Below are 18,897 nucleotides of genomic sequence, written 5' to 3'. Positions count from 1 at the left end.
AATTTTTTATTTTTTTTATTGAAAAAAAAATTCCCGCCTCCCAGCCTCCCATTTCCCTCCCCCTCCTCCCACTCTTCTCCTCCTCCCCCCACTCCTCTCCCCCACCCTCTCCAGTCTGAAGAGCAGTCAGGGTTCCCTGCCCTGTGGAAAGTCTAAGGTCCTCCTCCCTCTGTCCATGTCTAGGAAGGTGAACATCCAAACTGGTTAGGCTCCCACAAAGCCAGAACATGAAGTAGGATCAAAACCCAGTGCCATTGTCCTTGGCTTCTCAGCAGCCCTCATTTTCTGCCATGTTCGGAGAGTCCGGTTTTGTCCCATGCTTTTTCAGTCACAGTCCAGCTACCAATTTTCATGTAAGAAAAAAGGAAGTAAATTAATTTCTTAGGAAGACTTATGTGGACCATCTCCGTGCCAAATGTGTTGTCAAGATGCTTTCTACCCCAGTCACCACAGCAGTTGGAGTCCACCCCTTCTCCTTTTATTTACAATATTGTATCATGCAGACAGAAGACTATATACTAAGCACATAGTTAAATCGATTTTTACAACTGAACCTGTTCAAATCAAGTGTACAGCTTGACAGTTTTACAAACTGGACACGCTCAGTCAGTCAGTAACCATCCAAACTGCCAAGTGTCCCCACCAGCAAAGGAATGAGGACCATTTCTCTACGTCACCGTCACTTTACGAAGGAACGAGCCCCAGAGCTAACCAGCTCTGAGGATGGAAGTCGGTCATCACAACCTTCTCCCAGAATTGAGGTGGTTCTGTCCCCTCCTTTATGGAATGAAAGTGAGGCACAGTGAGCTACATTCCATAAGAAACAGAAGAGGGGGAGAAGGGAGAAAGCTGTCTAACTGTGTATTAAATCTTAATGAACTTTGGTGCCTTATAGTGATATTGTATAATAAATTGAAACCTGCAAATCATGTAGTCATGTAGTTTACATACACTCCAAAGCAAAAAAAAAAAAAAAGCATTCTCTCATCACAGCCAAATAACTGAATTTTCTACTTTTAGCTACCAAAATGACTTTAGATGTTTAACAAACTTTCATTCTGGTTGTTAGGAATTGTCTGATGAGAAATATAATTCTCTATGAGCTAGCCTCCTTTGAGAAATTCTTATTTGAAATAGGTAAAACATCTCAGTTTGATTTTATTTACTAAAGTTCATTAATTGCTTTAGTTAAATAGCATTTTTCAATTGAAAATATTTGATATTTTCAATAAATGAAAGCTGGCTGCTTGGAAACCATGACAGCAATGGGGTGGTATATCTTGTAAGTATCTAACCTGTCCTACTTCATCTTTTGTTACAGAAGCGGGACACTTTGGAAAGAATGCCAGAGTGCATGAAAATAAAACCCACGTGCTCGTATTTGCACCAATCTCCCATCTTCTGTAAGATCCAGAAGGGCAAACTGAGAGAGTCTGACTTTTCAAGAAAGCTAAACAGCCCATGATGTTGAGCATGAAGACTTCTAGTGGTTAAACTCAGTTCACGGCTTTAAGTCACCTCCAGGAGCGTGGATGCTGACTTCTGGTAGTGACAGTCTATGTAAACATTTGATCTACTATCACTCTCTGAATGCATTGGTATATTGATTAGAACTTCAAAAACTAAGGAACATCTAAAAGAAAAAAGAAACTCCTAGCCAAAAAAGTTAACATTGAAATCTTAACAACGAGGCAAGGCTTCCTTTCCTGTTCACCGCCTAAGAAGTAATGTAACCGCCACTGCCGAACAATGACGATGAACAGCACGTGTGTTGAAGAACAGCATGACCTAGATCGCTATTTGTTCCCAGTGGTCTACATATTTGTGTTCATAGTCAGCGTCCCGGCCAACCTTGGCTCTTTATGTGTATCCTTTCTGCAAGCAAAGAAGGAAAACGAGCTAGGAATTTACCTCTTCAGTTTGTCACTGTCAGATCTGCTGTACGCGTTGACGCTGCCTCTGTGGATCAATTACACTTGGAATAAGGACAACTGGACGTTCTCTCCCGCCTTATGCAAAGGAAGTGTCTTCTTCACGTACATGAACTTCTACAGCAGCACGGCATTCCTCACCTGCATTGCCTTGGACCGCTATTTAGCAGTTGTCTACCCGCTGAAGTTTTCCTTTCTGAGAACGAGAAGATTTGCCTTCATGAGCAGCCTGTCTATCTGGATATTGGAGTCCATCTTTAACTCCATCCTCCTGTGGAAAGATGAAACAAGCGTTGAATATTGTGCTGCGGAGAAGTCGCCCTTCACCCTGTGTTACGACAAATACCCACTGGAGACCTGGCAGATCGACCTCAACCTGTTCAGGACGTGCATGGGCTACGCGCTGCCTTTGGTCACCATCATGATCTGCAACCATAAAGTCTACCGAGCCGTGCAGCACAACCAAGCCACGGAGAGCAGCGAGAAGAGAAGAATCATAAAGCTGCTTGCAGGCATCACGTTGACTTTCGTACTATGCTTCACGCCCTTCCACGTGATGGTGCTCATCCGCTGCATTTTAGAGCGCAATATGAACTTGAACGACAAGTCCGGAAAGCAGACATTCACAGCATACCGAATCACAGTAGCTCTGACAAGTCTAAACTGCATCGCGGATCCAATTCTGTATTGTTTTGTGACGGAAACAGGGAGAGCCGATATGTGGAACATATTAAAATTGTGTACCAGGAAACACAATAGATCACAAGGACAAAAAAAGGAAGAAATTTCTGTGTCCACAAGAGATACCATAGAATTAGAGATTATAGCATAAAAGAGATGAAGGCAGGTTAAGTTACATGATATTATACAATAAAAACTGTATTTTTGAAAGTAAATCTGGTAGAGGAAGACCAGGTGTTCTGAGTGAATACTTTATTCTACCCTAGTAGCAATATTTTAAAGGTACATTGTACAACTCCTACATTGACTTTCATTAAATAAGGTATGAAAATGTACCATTTTCTAAAGACTTGGCGCCATCCTTGTTGGTAGAAGTTCTCTCCCCTCAGAGGCATGTAGGAGATTTGGTCTTTAAGTCAGTGCCCGTTCTGTCTGATGGTTATAATTTTCCTCTTGTTGTTCTGTCTGATGGTTATAATTTTGCTCTTGTTGTTCTGTCTTTGCATTTCCATACTGTCAGCCACCAGTCTTCTCATCTCTATAAACCGGTACCTAACACATGGAACTGCTGAATGCTATTTCTAATTAATTCATCGGCAATATCGATGCCACTCCATAGGCTGGGATTTTCCATTAAATTCTGGGGCTGTGAAAGAAACGTTCTCAAGAACCTTCATGAAGTTTACATGGACTTGGGAACTGAGTCACTGAGGGATGTAAAAGAAAATGGACTTTGTAGTTTGATCTTGATTTCTTTAAATTTACAGCTGAATACATGACTGTTGGAACTGATAAAAGTTTCCATCCAGACAAATAGATATTTATAGACGTCCCCCTCCCGTTAGGCTTCTTTTTTGACTTAGAATATGTAAGAACTTGATACAGTATAATCTGTCAAATCTTCATTGTGGAATTAATCTGCCTAGCTTTAGGCAGGCATTGGGTAGGCACTTTTTTAACCAAAGAATTTTTGAAGGTTTCTTTCCTACCCTACTTTTCCCTTTGCTCCTCTTCTTCTCTTTCCTGTATATTCTTTCTCCTTATGCAGAAATGATCAGCTAGCAAGTGTCTATACCACTTTGGAGCTGCACATCATGAAACAAAAGCATGATGATCACAAGGACTGATATGTTCACAGCAGGATGTGTGCGTATGTGGCAGTCAGTAGTTTATCACTGGTCTTCCGTAATGATGTGTGCACACAGTAGAAAGCTACCTTGCCTTGGTACCATATATCCAGGCACTGTGCGTTGCATTTTTCTGCTCAAAATGCTGTCATAGCGTTAATTCATTCTGTCTGCATTCTAAGACTAAAGACACAGTATTCAAATGAAGAGTAGCTAAAATCATTTGAACTGCTTAGTTAATTTTTGGTTAAGTTATTGGTGGTCTCTAAAAATGCATTTAAAGGTAAAAAGTCCAGAAATAATATCTTGGATGCATATGAAAATTCAGATGTAGATTAAGTGACTTCAAGACCACAAAGATCCAGACCTTGAACCCAGAATCATGACTTGATTTCCGGACTTGACTTAGCCTTTTATGATAATTTAAAAAGAGTTTTTAAAATAATTTATTTCTTTATGCATGAAAAATTAATATAGTTGTTGGGTTTAGGTCAAAATGGGGGATGAGAGTTTTATCACTATTTATACCTCTGGAAGTAAAATTCAGATAGTAATTACTGATCTGTTATAGAGACTTGCTTAGGATTTTTCTTCAGTTGGTTTTGAAAGAGACACAACAAACACAAACTTGCACTACCACTGACTGAAACATTATAATTAGATCATTAACACTAAAGCATTGATTTAGCAGATTGTAGAGTTAATTTACCGAAATTCAGACTATCAAAACCTGCTAGCAACCTGTGAGCAGGGCCGATGATGAAGCCAGGAGGTTTCTCATATGACTTAGAACAGAGCACTCTAGACACAGCTAAATGCAATCCCCACTGAAAAGTTAACCCTTGAATCTTTAAAAAAGACTTCCTGAGTTCCTCATTAAGATTTTCCCATGAGGCCCACAGTCTTCCTGGGAGGGAAAAGAATTTCTAGCTTTAATTACCCAGTACTTTTTGATAAAGCCAATTCTCTTACTGACCAGTTGTTGGGAAATTTGCAGTGATTTCCCCAAAGCTTGCTTTCTACAAAATGCAGGAACAGTGGTAGCTCCTGCTCTTAAGACTTCTTTAAGCCAGGAGGTGAAGGCACATGACTTTAATCCCAGCACTCTGGGAGGCAGAAGCAGGCAGATCTCTGTGAGTTTGAGGACAGCCTGGTCTACAGAGTGAGTTCTAGGACAGCCAGACATACACAGAGAAACCCTGACTCCAAAAAAAAAAGAAAGAAAGAAAGAAAGAAAGAAAGAAAAGAAATTAAGTGAAAGAAAGAAAAAGAAAAAGCAACTTATTTTTATCTTCTGTGTTGGGTGTTTTGCCAGCAGCTACATCCGTGATCCATGACATCATCTGTCTTCACCAGGTAGGCAGGAGAAGAGTGGGCATTGCCACGGGCTGCTTATTGCTTTTAGTTACACCTGTTCTCATCAGGACTGTGACAGCCACCTAAGAAGTAGAAGGTACTTCATAGGACCCTAAGAGGAGATTACAGCAATGAGAACCAATTGGAGCTGGGCACGGCTGTTATACTCTCCAGATGCTTAAACACTGACATTAAGGCAATTCAAGGTCCTTCATATTTTCTGGGTCTGTGGGAAATTCTCAATGGTGCCAGTCCCTGGGCAATCCCCACCCCAGAGGAGACATACTGAAGGCATCAACATACGGCTAGACATCCATTTTAATGTATTTGCATATACAACTTTTTTGTTTGGTTTTCGGATTCAAAATGATATCTTTTAACAGCATGTACATTTTTGGAAAGCCAGAGAAGAGTCTACCTGTAGGTGGGGTTTCTTTGCTTTGAGGTTTTGATTTTCATTGTTTTGGGTGGTTTGTTTTTTAAGTCACCACTTTCCCTGCCTTACCTGGGAAATCTTTATGGAAGGAAGGAATTGTAAAAGATATAGGAATTAAGTCCTTGTTCTGTACAAATTATAAACATTATCTCCCTGAGAACACCTGTAGCAAATCTTTGTGTGCAAAGTGATGCATTTGTATCCCTTTTCTCTCTGCCAAGGACCCTGGGGGCCTCCCCTTTAGGATAATGATTAAATGAGTCACTACTCACCAGTTACCTTGCCGACTTTGTTAAGCTGATTATTTATTTATTTTAGTGGGATGAGTTTGATTTCAGATATAACCCATGATACAGAGCACACAGGCATCTCTTTGGCTTTCTCTATCATCTCTCTCATTCTGGGTGCTTCTTTTTACCCGATCCCATACTCACCATTCTCTTATCCACAATCAGGGCCCTGTTCTCTCCTAGGGAAACCCATCCCAGTTGCTATGGTAACAGTTGCTACTGTAGCACTGCTGACCCAAGAAGGCTTTGTGATAAGAGATCATAGCCTTGTCTATGTGGGAACCCATTATGAAATCAAAAGAATTCTGGCAGAGAGAGAACTATACATAGACACAAAGCCATCAAACTTGCTTCATCTCATGAAAACAGAGAGAAAAAAATAATCCCTGTAAGCCAATTTAGCACAAGCTTGTGCCTTTTTGTATAATGTCTAATACCAACTAACAAAGCACAAAGTCATCTTTTTTTAACATATAAGGTTATGCACACTTTGGGTTCATTTAATTTTCCTGTTTAGCAGTCAGCAGCTGAGGGAAATGTTTTAAATATTTTTCTTCCCTACTCCTGCTTTCCTTTTTCTCACTGAAAGTGACTATCCGTTTTGTTTTGTTTTTTTTTTAAAGAGGATTTTTTTGTTTCTTTCTCCCCACGTTTTATTTTCTATTCAACACATTAAACAAAACTAAAATATATACAATGTATATATTGAGATGTTTTCAGTCACAGATGTTTTTTCTCCCTCAGACACAAAATTTTCTTTTGTAACCTGTCTCAATAAATAAATAATAAAGAGAAATAAATATTTTCTTCATTTATTCTTCTCTCATGTCATACATCCTAACCACAGCCTCTCCTCCCTCCGCTCCTCTACACTCTCCCCCACCTCCCACCTCTCTCCTCCCCTAGAAGGGGTTGTTTTAAGAAAATGTCTATATATTTTTTCTTATACTGTTCTGGAAAATTTAGTCCTAAGTAAGTTGTTCATTTACATCTCCTAAGTAGACACTACTGGAAGGAGCAGTCAATGTTTTGTGTCTAGGACAGCCAGCTGTATTTTCAAAGTATTCTCACCTCTTAGCATAAAACCCAGCCCATTTCATGCTGTTGTTGTTGTTTTTAAGACATTTGAGCACTGTAATCTCATTCTTGGTACTTCTTATAAAATAAAGATGGAGCACACTGAGATAAGCTGTGTAGTACTAGTTACATTATCTGGGTGCACCTGATCTTAAGAACTACCTAGAAATCACAAAAGCACATGAGATATTGGCAGAGGCGGAAATGATATGGCAGTTAAGATTTTTCTCCTCTCTTTCAAAAGTGATTCTTAGTACATTTGTTGATAAGCGGCGGTAGTCCTGTTTGTGACCACTAGGGGTCAATCGTGTCCTACCACGGAATTTCACAGGTTCTCTCTCTCGCCCACAAACAAGCCTGACCTATGATGCCTTTTCTTATCCAAGCAAACACCTCCTGTGACCAGAAAATAAAAGAAGGGATAGTCCTGTATCCTCTGTTTTCTAAGAAGCTAGGCTACGAATTGTGGGTACTTTGACTTTCTTTGTACTACAAATGCCATTTCAGAAATGTTTTTACCAAGCTAGTTAAAACTAGTGAGTTCCACATGTAAGAGAACATAGACGAAATTGTTTAATTTCTCTGAGATTATGGGTATAGGAGCTGGAGATCTGGCTTGATGGTTAGAAGCACTTGTTGCTCTTACAGAGGACCTGGCTTCTGATCCCAGGTACCTACTGCGTAGTAACTCACAACTATCTGCACTCCAGTTCCAGAGTATCCTAGACCCATAAATGACTTCCGAGGGTATGCATGTAGTACATAAGCATAAATGCAGAAAAAAACCACTCATAAAAATAAAGTGAATAAGTTTAAGATTTAGGGATAGATCTTGTCCCTCCCCCCCCCCATGTGTAAGGCACTTCACCTGTAGGCAGTTTGCATGTGAACCTGCTATTATAAAATTATTGTGTAGAACTCAAAATGCAATTCAATGCATGTGCAGTTTTTAATTTTTAATTAATTATTGTTAGATCACAGCACACACAAATTGACATCTGTTATTTTGAATTATTTAAATCCATTCTTCCCTAAAGAACAGTAATGCCATCATGATCTCATTTAACAGAATTTGCATATCATTAAACATATAATGGCTTGCAATCGGTTTCTCTTCTGCTTATAATTTTCTGATGCCTTTCATAAAGCTCCGATGGATATTTGCACGTTCAAAATAGGTTACTGTTCTTCAAATGATATTGCAATTAGACGTTCAACAAGCAAACCAGGGGCTGGAGAGATGGCTCAGAGATTAGTAGCCTTTGATAGACAACCCTGAGGACCTGAGTTTGGATCCCAGCACCCACGCAACAAGCTAGATGTGGTTTCACATGTTCCTGAAATTCCAGTGCTACAGGGAGCATGGGTACAAGAGAATCACTGGGGCTTGCTGAAGCCAGTCAGGCTGAAAAACACAAGCTCCAGATTGGGGGCGATCACGCCATAAAAGAATAAAGGGAAAGTGATAGAGGAGGACCCCTTCCCCAGACAGACCTCTTCTGGCTTCTATACACACATGCACAGATGTGCACACTTACATACGCCACACAGATATCTCTTACACACACATTTTCATGCACACAAGCAAAACATATGTACACTACAAATTGATGAGAAAACCAGAGCCTCCATATTGTTCAGTTTCAGCCTTCAAATAAAGATATATGCTTTATTAGTTAGGAAATGTGCTCTAGTTCAAGCTCAACATAATCAAGAAAATGTTCTTCTGGTGCCATGAAGATATTTCCCATATCTCAGTATTTTAAAGTTCTTGGATATTTGGCTGAACTTGTACATATCCTTCTAAGAGAATTCATTAGCTTAAAATTTCTGATCCTATCTCCAAGATATTAAGAAATGGTGCAACTGGGAGTTAGGGTTGGAAATTTAGGACTAGCGCCCACCTTCACCCCAGAAAGGATGTTCTTGAGGACACTCTCATGAGTTAGTATAATTATTTTTGAGTGGACATGTTAATTGTTGGGACGGAGTAGGGATGGTACAGTTCAACAGCTATGGGAGTTCGTTCCAGAATCCCCGCGAATATCTGTGATTGAGCTGAGAGTTTTTAAAGATCCTAAGTTTTAACTTATTTTCCCTTTCGAAGAGAACCTCTTAGGAGCCTTTCTGTGTGCTGCAGTAAAACGGGAGGAGCACGGTATCAACAATGACTCACTCCTCTCGGCTGACGGTCGTGGGTGTGCTCATGTGGATTTCCAGTCACGGCTAACTCATCAAAAAGTCACAGAGAAACCCTGTCTCGAAAAAAAAAAAAAAAAAAAACAAAACAAAAAGATTTTCAGTGGGGTTCCCTCACCAGGAGAAGCTTTTAAAAGTTATTTTTTTCTTATGTGTGTGGGTGTTTTGCCTGCATGTATGTCTGTGCACTGTGGGCCTGGTGCCTCAGTAAAGTCAGATCCTCTGGAATTAGAGTTACAGATGGTTGTAAGCCACCATGTTGGTGCTGGGAATTAAACCCAAGTCCTCTGGAAGAGCAGGCAGTGCTCTTAATCCCTGAGCCATTTCTCCGGCACCCTTCCCAGTTACTAATAATTCACAGATCCATTAAATTCATTGCAATCTACATGGTGGCATCAGTTTCTGTTGAGAGCATCACACACACACACACACACACACACACACACACACACACACACACACTGTCACATTTCTCCACCAACTACAGCTTCCAGACCACATGCTGAGCTATGGGAAATTCCACCTTAGCCATTACTAAACTGTGCTTCCTCTTTGAGGTTTACACCAGAGTCAGAGAGATTTACAAGACGTTAAGAAATGAAGAAGCAGCCTTTGATTCGTGTCCACCCAGACAGTGAATTTTAGCTTTCAGCGATTCTGTAAATGTCACTGCTTCCTTCCCACCTCCCTGAATATTGCGGCACAGGGCTCATTGGCAAAACTGGGAAGGAGTCAGGTTGCAGACGCTTTCCTGTGAATCATGCGTTAAGCTTTCCAAATAAGATGCTCTCTAGAGGGGCTGGAGAGATGGCTCAGAGGTTAAGAGCACTGTCTGCTCTTCCAAAGGTCCTGAGTTCAATTCCCAGCAACAACATGGTGGCTCACAACCATCAGTAGTGAGGTCTGGTGCCCTCTTCTGGCCTGCAGGCATACACACAGACAGAATACTGTATACTAAATAAATAAATAAATAAATAAATAAATAAATAAAAGACTCATTGATCCATTAAAAAAAAGATGTCTCTAGAGATGTCTTTCAACTTCCACAGACTTGTGGGCTTTAGCTTGAGGAATGGAGCGTGCAGTGAGCAGCTAAACTGGTCAGTTGAGTCTCTTGGTCACTGCCACAGTGAGTGACTCAGTGGCAGGCATGTGACTCAAGTGGCTTACGTGGTTGAAAGGCTCTTTCTTTAACTCCCAAGGATGCAATTTGCCCCTGAGATGCCTGAAATTTTTCTGGTCATTTTGTTAACATGGAATAGCAACATGTGGAAGAAAAGAAAGCTTAAAGAACCTAAAAGCTGAAGCTGAACCCTAATGATAAGGTAAGTCTCTGCACACGACAGTTACACGAACCAAGTAGACCTTGTCATTTAATCCAATCTGAGTCAGATATTTTTTTTTTTCTTACTTGTATCCCAAAAGTCTGTAGTGGAATTTGGGATGTAGAAGTGAGGGTGATGTTATAGCCTCTCATTGTTGAATAATTAGGGCAGGAAAGGTCCAAATGAAACAACAAAGGAACGTCCATCACACACACACACACACACACACACACACACACACACACACACACACACTGCCATGAAATCTGCCATACCCTCTCCATCATAATAGATTTCTCAGAAACAGTAAGCCAAAATAAGCCACCACCTCTTATGCCAGGCATTTTATCAAAGCAATGAGAAAAGCAACAATGCCTTAGGCATAAGACAATGTCATCAAGACTTTTCTGTTATGGAATTTTTAGGTGAAAAAAAAATCAAAATATGGGTTCTTTTGCTTTCTTCTTATTGCCTTCAATGAGGCACCCAAAATCCTTAAAGTAAAGTAATTTTCAAACTCTGAAAATGCCGTTGCTCAAGAGACCTCGCCACTGAAGAAGTGTGTTTAGGAAAAGTCAAGTCTTAACTAGAAAGTGGAACTCAAAATTGTGAGTCACTAGTGAACAAAGTCTCAAAACCCAGAGATTAGGAAGAAAGAAAAGAACTGTTAACATTTACCACATTGTGGAGGCCCAAAGAGGCCAAAGGTCAGAGAGTTTGGGTCTTGTTTTCAGTTCAGTTCAGCCCACCTAGTTGTAAATCAGAGTTCTGCTCTCTCAAGGCTATGGTCAACAGGTGTGACTAGTTGCGAGACCTTGTACTCCTGAAATAGGGAAGTAGTTGGTTCCTACCTAAAACAAAAGTCTAAGGTTCCAGCTAAGTTCCACTTCCCTTTATGGAAATAATTTGGGATTCCACCCAGGGAGTGGTTTGCCTACAGAATGTTTGGTCCAGGGCAGGAGTTAAGAGCATGAACTGTGAATGCACCCTATGACTTTCAATTTGTATGTTAATGCAGTCCGTTTGTTCTACTTCTACCTTTTGAAATCAGGGTTATATTAAGCTGTTGGAAAATAAAACACGGGCGAATTTTCAGTACTCACTGAAATTCCCTCCCATTACTATCCTATATGTTTCTGCGTTTTATTGCTTTTTTCGCATCTTAGTATTCTTTACTATATTTCTAAATTCCCCTGCCTCCACTCTGGAAGAGGTTATTTTTGTCAAGGCTGGCCCCTGACACCACATTAAAAAGTAGCAGGTCTTGTTGGTTTTGACTTGGAGGTTTCTGCATGCCAGGAGAAATGAACAACTTTGGTGTGTGATGTTTAATACTGTCAACTTGATCTAAAATCACCTAGTTATAAATCTCTGAGCATGTCTGTGAAGAAGTTTCTAGGTGGAGTTGAGATAAGACTACCTTTGGACAGTCCTATGGACTGAGGTCCCAAACTGAAAAGGAGAAAGAGAGTTGATAATCAGGATTCGTCTCTCTGCTTCCCGACTACATGTGATGGGAGTAGCTGCTTCAAGTCATTGCCACCACGACTCCCCACCTGATGGGCTGAATCCTCTAAATATGAACCAAAAAAATCCTCCTTGGTCCTTAGGTTGTCACAGCAAAAAGAAAAGTGACTAATGCATGGTATACTCAGACCTTCTCTTACACAACAACCTGGCAGGTACCATGACCCAGGAGACTTTAGATTAGGAAAGAGACAAGGAAGGGTTCAAATAAGGGCCGAGTTGAGTGTTGGACTTCATTACTGGAAAGTGATAGAAACTTCTAGGCCTGAATGCTATTTCCATCATGGCATCAGTTGTGCTAAGGTCTGGAGGCCAACTAAGGTCTGGGACCTGTTACAACATACAGCAGGTTTGCACATTTATCTTCTATCATAAAACACCTGAGTTGAGCTGAAAAGGCAGCTCATGCAGAAAAAATTGATCTTATCCCTAGATAGATTTAATTTACAAGTGAAATAAATTTTGTCACTCGACTCTAGGCCTATTAGTATATTAGAATAGGCTAATAATACAAAGCAAAGGCACTGTGTGTGTGCACACATGCACACACGCACACACACACACATACACACATACACACGAGTCATAGCAAGATCACTGTTTCGCAGATGATAAAAATTTTTCACAGACATAGCTTTCCTCAGTCCTGTCCACATATGAGCTACAATTCAGACAGAGTACAGATTCAGCTTTTACAATGATCCTTTTATTAGTGACTTTCCTCATTGCTGGGAGCAAATACTTGTGAAGGAGGCATTAGGGAAAGGGGGAACTTGACTTGGCTTATGTTCTGAGAGGGCGCAATCTATCCTGGCATGAAGGTGAGGTGGTAGAAGGACCAGGTCTCTGATCGCAGTACATGAGCAATCAGAAAGCAGAGAAAGGACCAGATGTTGGGCTGCCATTGGTGAATCACCTCTTCCCATAAGTCTACACCTTCTAATGAGTCCAAAAATCTCTAAAACAATGCTACCAGCTGAGGGCCAGAGTTTCAAGTGTATCAGCCCTTGAGGGGTAGTTCACATTGAGACTCCATTCTGCTCCTGGCCCCTAAGAGTTCGTGGCTATTCCTTAATATAAACTGCACTCATTCTGCTTTAACAGTTATCGTAGACTTTCAATAGTCACACCGCCAGTCTAAACGTTGAAGTTCAGAATAGAGCCTCTTAACATGAGCCTCTAAAATCAAAACATCAGTTACATATGTCCAAGAAGGTCACTAGGAATACGCCTGCTTCTGGTGGGCGGGGTAGGAACCTAAGCATCCTCAGCTGCTCCCAGAGGTGGATGGGCAAGGGAGACAAAGGAGGGCGACTGAGCCATCATGGGTCACCGTGGAGAAGAAACCATGGTAGGACAGAGACGCGGGGTCAAGAGGAAACGTCAACAGAAACATAAAATACACAGTTCTAGTGAGAACAAAGATTAGGAAGCATAACAAAAGGAGGACACACTAGTCATCTGGGACACTAGACCACAGCTACACCGACTGTGGGCAGCAATAGCCAGTGACTATGTAAAGAATATTTAACGAGTGGATAGAGTGTCTTCTTAAAGCACAGTAGCAGGTTCAGCAGGCAAATCTCAGCCCTTTTCCTGTGTGTGAGGAAGGCAAGCTTTCTGGTTCACCTGGGAACCATTGTGTAAAGACTTTCTGCTATAGACTCCATATAGTCATGGTATCTAGGATGAGAAACAGCACTGAGAAGTACTGCCGTGGTTAGTATCACTCCCAGGACCCTTGAGTGCACTTGTGAAGGCTTATCTGCTTGTATTAACCCCGGGGAGTGTCTGTGGGAGATCTTGACTACATTAACTGAAGTGTAAAAACTTGCTCTAGATGTGAATTAAACTTTTTTTTTTATGTCCAAGATATAAGAGGGTCTTAGGTGAAGTTTTTTTGCTTTTTGCATGTTTACCTTTGTGACTTGTTCAGGAGTTCGTCCACCCTGTAGCTACCACTGTCCACTGTCACTGCTGCTGTTGCTGCCATCCCTAGATAGCAGAACCCAGCTACTCTGGCCTTCCAAGAGCGAAGACCTGGAGCTCTCCAAGGATTCTTGAGGTCTTTGGTACCCGTCTGGGACTGCTGAGACAGTCAGGCACCTAGATTGAGCAGCTACTGAGTTCTCAGACTCTTTAGGGTGAAGACGGACATTGTTGGGCTACCCAGATCATAGGCCAACTGAATAGTCTCTCTTTATATGTGTTCATTCTATCAGTGTGTTCCCCTAGAGAACAGACATGAACTTTAAATTAGACTCACTGTTTATCCAAAAGATTCTAACCCAAGCCTTTAAAAGATTGTTTTATCTGACAGAGAATAAGATACCTTCTATGAAGAAGTTTGGTTTGTTTTTCTCAATATCGTCAGTTGGGATGTTTTCAGGGAAATGGCAGTAGAATTTTTCTCCCATTTGAAGGTAGAATGTGTAAACATGTAACCTCCACTCAATACACCTTCAGCAAATAATTCAAGACTATGCCGCTGTGTTTATTTTGCACAAGTCTAGTTTACTTAGTCTAAAATTTCATCTCCTGGAAAACAATAGTAAAGAGTAAGACTACAGTGAGCAGCCCAGAAACAATGCCCGGGCCAGTGGGTGGTGGGAAGATGAACGCTTGAATAATAAGGAGAATTAACTACTCTTCAAAATGCACCTCCATCTTTGTTTCAAAGCCCATTTACTTTTCTGGCATGCATGTGATGAAAATAAACGCAGCTTCTTCCCAAGAGGAGACATAGAAAGAACCGTGAAGATGACAGTGCCAAGCACGGGATGTTTATTTGGTCATTTGAAGAGCTGGTTAGATTCTAAGAGAGATATTATGGAGTTGCATTGTGAACCCAGTTGAATGAAGTGGAGGGGGAAGAAGATGAGATTGGATCTCTTCGGCTTCTCAGTGGGCTAACCAGGGCTGTGTTCAGTCAGTGTTTGCAGTGGCCTTCATTAGGTGGATAACAGTGGTTGCCTCTCTGCTGTAGCGGATGGGCTGGGAATGAAGGACAAGCTCACTCTAAGGCTGAGTTTTCCTTAGTTCCTCCTGGGGTGGGAGGTTGGACATGCTTCTGTTTGTATGAGCAGCCCGAGAAAAGCATTTAAAGAAGATCTGGGGTCTAGGGAGATGACTCAGTGAGTGAAGCACTTGATATGCAAATACAAGAAGCTGAGTTCTGATCCCTAGTAGCCCCTAAAAGGCCAGGAATGACAGCACATGCCTGTGACCCTAGTCTTGGGGAAACAGAGTCAGGAGGGTCACAGAGACTCATTTATCAGCCGCTCTAACCAACTGGTGAATTCCTGGCTCAATGAAAAATTGTCTCAAAAACTAAGATGGAGACAGGAGGGACTAAGGAAGTGATCTCATCATCAATCTCTGGTCGCATCAAGAAACTACAGTGGTGAGCCCACCTACACACATGCACACATGTGCATACACTCAAACACAAATAAATAATACATAAAATAAATCAAGTCCCTCTAACCAGAAAAGTTTTTGTTTCTACTGAACACTCTTCTGAAAGGAGGTGAAATTGCATATTATCTATGAAAAAAATACAAAAGGTCCAGGAAAATGGCTAAGATGGCTCAGGGATACTTGCTACAGATGTCTGAGGACTACGGTACAGGTCCCCAGAAGCCACAGAGAAAGCAGATATGCACAGTGGCCTCCTGAAATCCCGCCAAAGATAGAGGGTCCCCTGGATAAGCTAGCTAACTAGACTAGCTGGAATTGGCAAGCTTTGAGTTCAGCACGGGACCCAGTGCTAAAAATATCCTAAGGATAACAATGATTGAGGAAAAGATATGATGCCAATTCCAGGCCTCCACACACATGGCAACATACAAGCATATGCATATGAACCCACACACAGGTGTGCTCTCAACACACACACACACAACATCATTTGAAAATATTATAGGCACTGGATTGCAAAGAGTTGACCATTTCATCGCATGATATATGGGGCTTCTTTGTGATCTGAGGTGCTGGGAGCTACTTGAGGTGACCATTCCCTAGATCTGTTAGAGTTAAAAAAAAAAAAAGTAAGCTGAGCTCAAGCATGAAATACTCATTACTCTCTTGGAGAAGACTTAAGAGCTACTTCAAGCCAGTGTTGCACCTATGGGGTGTCTTGCCAGGCCAGTCATCATTGAAACCCTTAGGGGTGACTTCTGTGTGAGGACTACGGTACAGGTCCCCAGAAGCCACAGAGAAAGCAGATATGCACAGTGGGTAAGACTCACTCTTCTCCAAGAGCATTGTGAAAGCTGCCTGGTAGGAATGAAGCTTCTAGGTTGGTACCAACTTGATTTCTCTATGTCCTGTGACTTATGAACGTAGCATCTTCAGCGACAGAGCCTGAGCTTCAAGGTCTGGAGGGTTACTAAGAATATTGGCAATAGCCTTCAATGTTTTGTGGTCTATGGGACCTCACTCATATTGGCCATTTAAAAACTATTCATTGCTCATTTGTATTTCTTCTTTTGATAACTTTCTGTGTAGTTCCAAGCCCCAATTTTTAGTTATTTGCTTTCTTGATGAGAGGTAGTTTTTTATTTTTATTTTTGTTTTAGTTTTTTGTTTATTTTGGACACCAACACCCTGTCGGGTCTATATCTAGAAAAGATCTTTTCCAGTTCTGAAGGCTGCCTCTCCACTCAAACAGTAGGTTTGGCAATAAAGAAGCTTTTTAGTTTCATGAGCTTTCAGCAAACATCTTTCTCATCCTCTTATGAATTTTGATTTTGTTTTTGTTTTAAATTATCTTACCAGGAAAAGTTTGACAGACTACTTGACACAGTCCACACAAGCCAGTATTTTTCAGTATGTGAAATTAACTTCAAACTACCCTCCAGCTTACTCCAGCATTGCATTCAGGACACGATTTACTATGATTCTGTTTAATGTTAGAAGAAAACTAAGGCAATCAAGTTTGCTGCCTGACAAGTGAGTCACGGTGTTCATGATGAGCCAGGAGCACTGAGCATCACCATGCATCCAGCGAACTTGAAAGTCTCCTGGAGAGCAGGGCATCAGCCTGCTGCCTCACCCTGCAGTTTACTGAGAAGATTTTCCATGACAGAACTGGAGATATCACAATTCATTTCTGCTTTGCTGACTCCAAGCCTAGAGTTCTGAACCCCAGTTCAGAAGCTAGAGTTTAATAAATACACTGAGAAATGGCCACACATATCCACTCCCCTCTCCCCTCATCCTGGTTCCTTGGTCCTCACTATTCCTTTAATATCCAGGCTGGTAAGGTCCTTTTAATCAGATGTTCTCCTTGCCCTAGGTTTTTAGGAATCAGTCAGTGACAGGTGCCAAATCCTAGCTCTCCACATCTTACAGTGCAGTTAAGTGTTCCGCCAGCCTTAGGAAGCTACTGGTGTTTTTCCTTCATCATATATGAAGAGACTGGAGCTTAGGGGAACTTAAAACAGGATGGATATTGAGATCCACACTTCTGAGTTGAAAGGCTGAGGTTCTAACCAGGTACTGTAGACCCTTCTCTTGCCCCTTGGCTTTAGCAGGACTTCTCTTTCTTTACAGATGGCTGACCATTTTAGAGAAGTAGATCTAAATTAAGGTGCAGAGGTTTTGTCCCTGTAAGTTAAAGAGATCCTGTGTGCACACATACTACTGCAAATCAATGGTGACTTATTGAAATTAAGGCTGCTAATACCCCAGGAAAGCTCCATTTTAATATCCAAGTTGTTAAATAGCATTGATTGTTTATCTGCCATTATGAAGTCTAAAATTATAATTATTATGATATCCTTTAACAATCGGGGCTATACATTGTCAGAAGAAAGCTTGCTTTTCCTTGTAATATGTCAAGTGAAGACAGCATGAGGTTTTCAAAACAAACCTGTAGGAAGATAAGGAATGATTATGAAGCTAGATGTATAAAGTTTCTGTCTGTCAAGGTTTGGAAACAATCTATTTCTCCAAAGGTTTAAGAGAATTGAAGATTTTTGTCTTTCATTCAGAAGTTATGTAATATTTAAGAAGCAGTACTCAACAAAAAGTAAGCCTTTGGAATTGATTAATGCCATCTCTTCAGAGTGATTCAGATGTCAAAAAATTGATGCGTAACCCCACAATAATGGGTTATTTTAAAAAGAATGAGCATAGCCTTTCAGTTCTCTTGCTTCTTAGACTCAAATATCAGTCCTTTTTGCATGAGGTTGGTTCCTTTCTCAAGTCGCCAGAATGCTGAAGTACTGTACCAATTACCCAGACTTGAGCATTTTGTTATAGCAACACAAATCAGTCTAACACATGGCTTGTAGAAAGTTAAACTCAATGATGTAGACTCTCTTTAGTAAAGTTCCCAGTCAATTCTATGCTGTTTATATGCTATTTCATATTACTTAAGTACATTGGAAAAATATGGAATAAAAATATGATTATCTTTTAAAGGATATTATAGAATACATCGCTAAAAATGAAGAAAAATATAATTCTTTAATTTCAACAAATATTTTGTCAAGTGCTTGATTTTTACTGGATACCAGAGTATTGGGGAGAATAGAGTTCAGTGTGGGAATCCAAAGATAACTCCACTAAGAGAAGGTACAATAAGGGTTAAATGAGAAGGAGAGAAAGAGATGACCAATCCTAGCTTGCTCTTCAGGGGTCCAGAAAGATGTTCCAGGAACCTTGCTGTTGTTTCTGAAGTCTCAAGGCTTAGTGGGATTTAATAAAGGGAGGAGGCTGCTTAGACAGAGCCAGGTCATGCAAAAGCCTGACTCCATTCTAAGGAAATGAAAGTGGTTCACTTTTATTGGAACTTACTGTAAGAGAGGGAATAGAAAATCATAAGAGATGAGTCAAAGCAGATGTTAAGTGTTAGAGCGTCTGGCAGCTACGATTCATAATTTGGACTTTTATATTAAGGTCAATACATATATATGAAAAAGTTTTCAGCGGTGAATAACA

The 18,897-nt window shown here is 40.8% G+C and overlaps 1 protein-coding gene across 1 annotated transcript; it reads left to right on the top strand.

Annotated features, from left to right (window-relative positions):
• Nucleotides 1–1,645: 1,645 nt before the first annotated feature.
• On the top strand, nucleotides 1,646–2,899 carry LOC121434489 (psychosine receptor-like). The gene has a single exon (XM_041633492.1). It carries the CDS (start codon nucleotides 1,750–1,752, stop codon nucleotides 2,761–2,763), a length of 1,014 nt encoding a protein of 337 aa, XP_041489426.1. The 5' UTR covers nucleotides 1,646–1,749; the 3' UTR covers nucleotides 2,764–2,899.
• The last annotated feature ends 15,998 nt before the right edge of the window (nucleotides 2,900–18,897 follow it).

The sequence above is a fragment of the Microtus oregoni genome, unplaced genomic scaffold, assembly GCF_018167655.1.
Source record: "Microtus oregoni isolate MIOR12 unplaced genomic scaffold, Mior012 000043F_ref0000047, whole genome shotgun sequence".
Classification (NCBI taxonomy): domain Eukaryota; kingdom Metazoa; phylum Chordata; class Mammalia; order Rodentia; family Cricetidae; genus Microtus; species Microtus oregoni.
The sequence above is the reverse complement of the archived record's forward strand: the minus strand, read 5'-3'. Positions and strand labels throughout refer to the sequence as shown.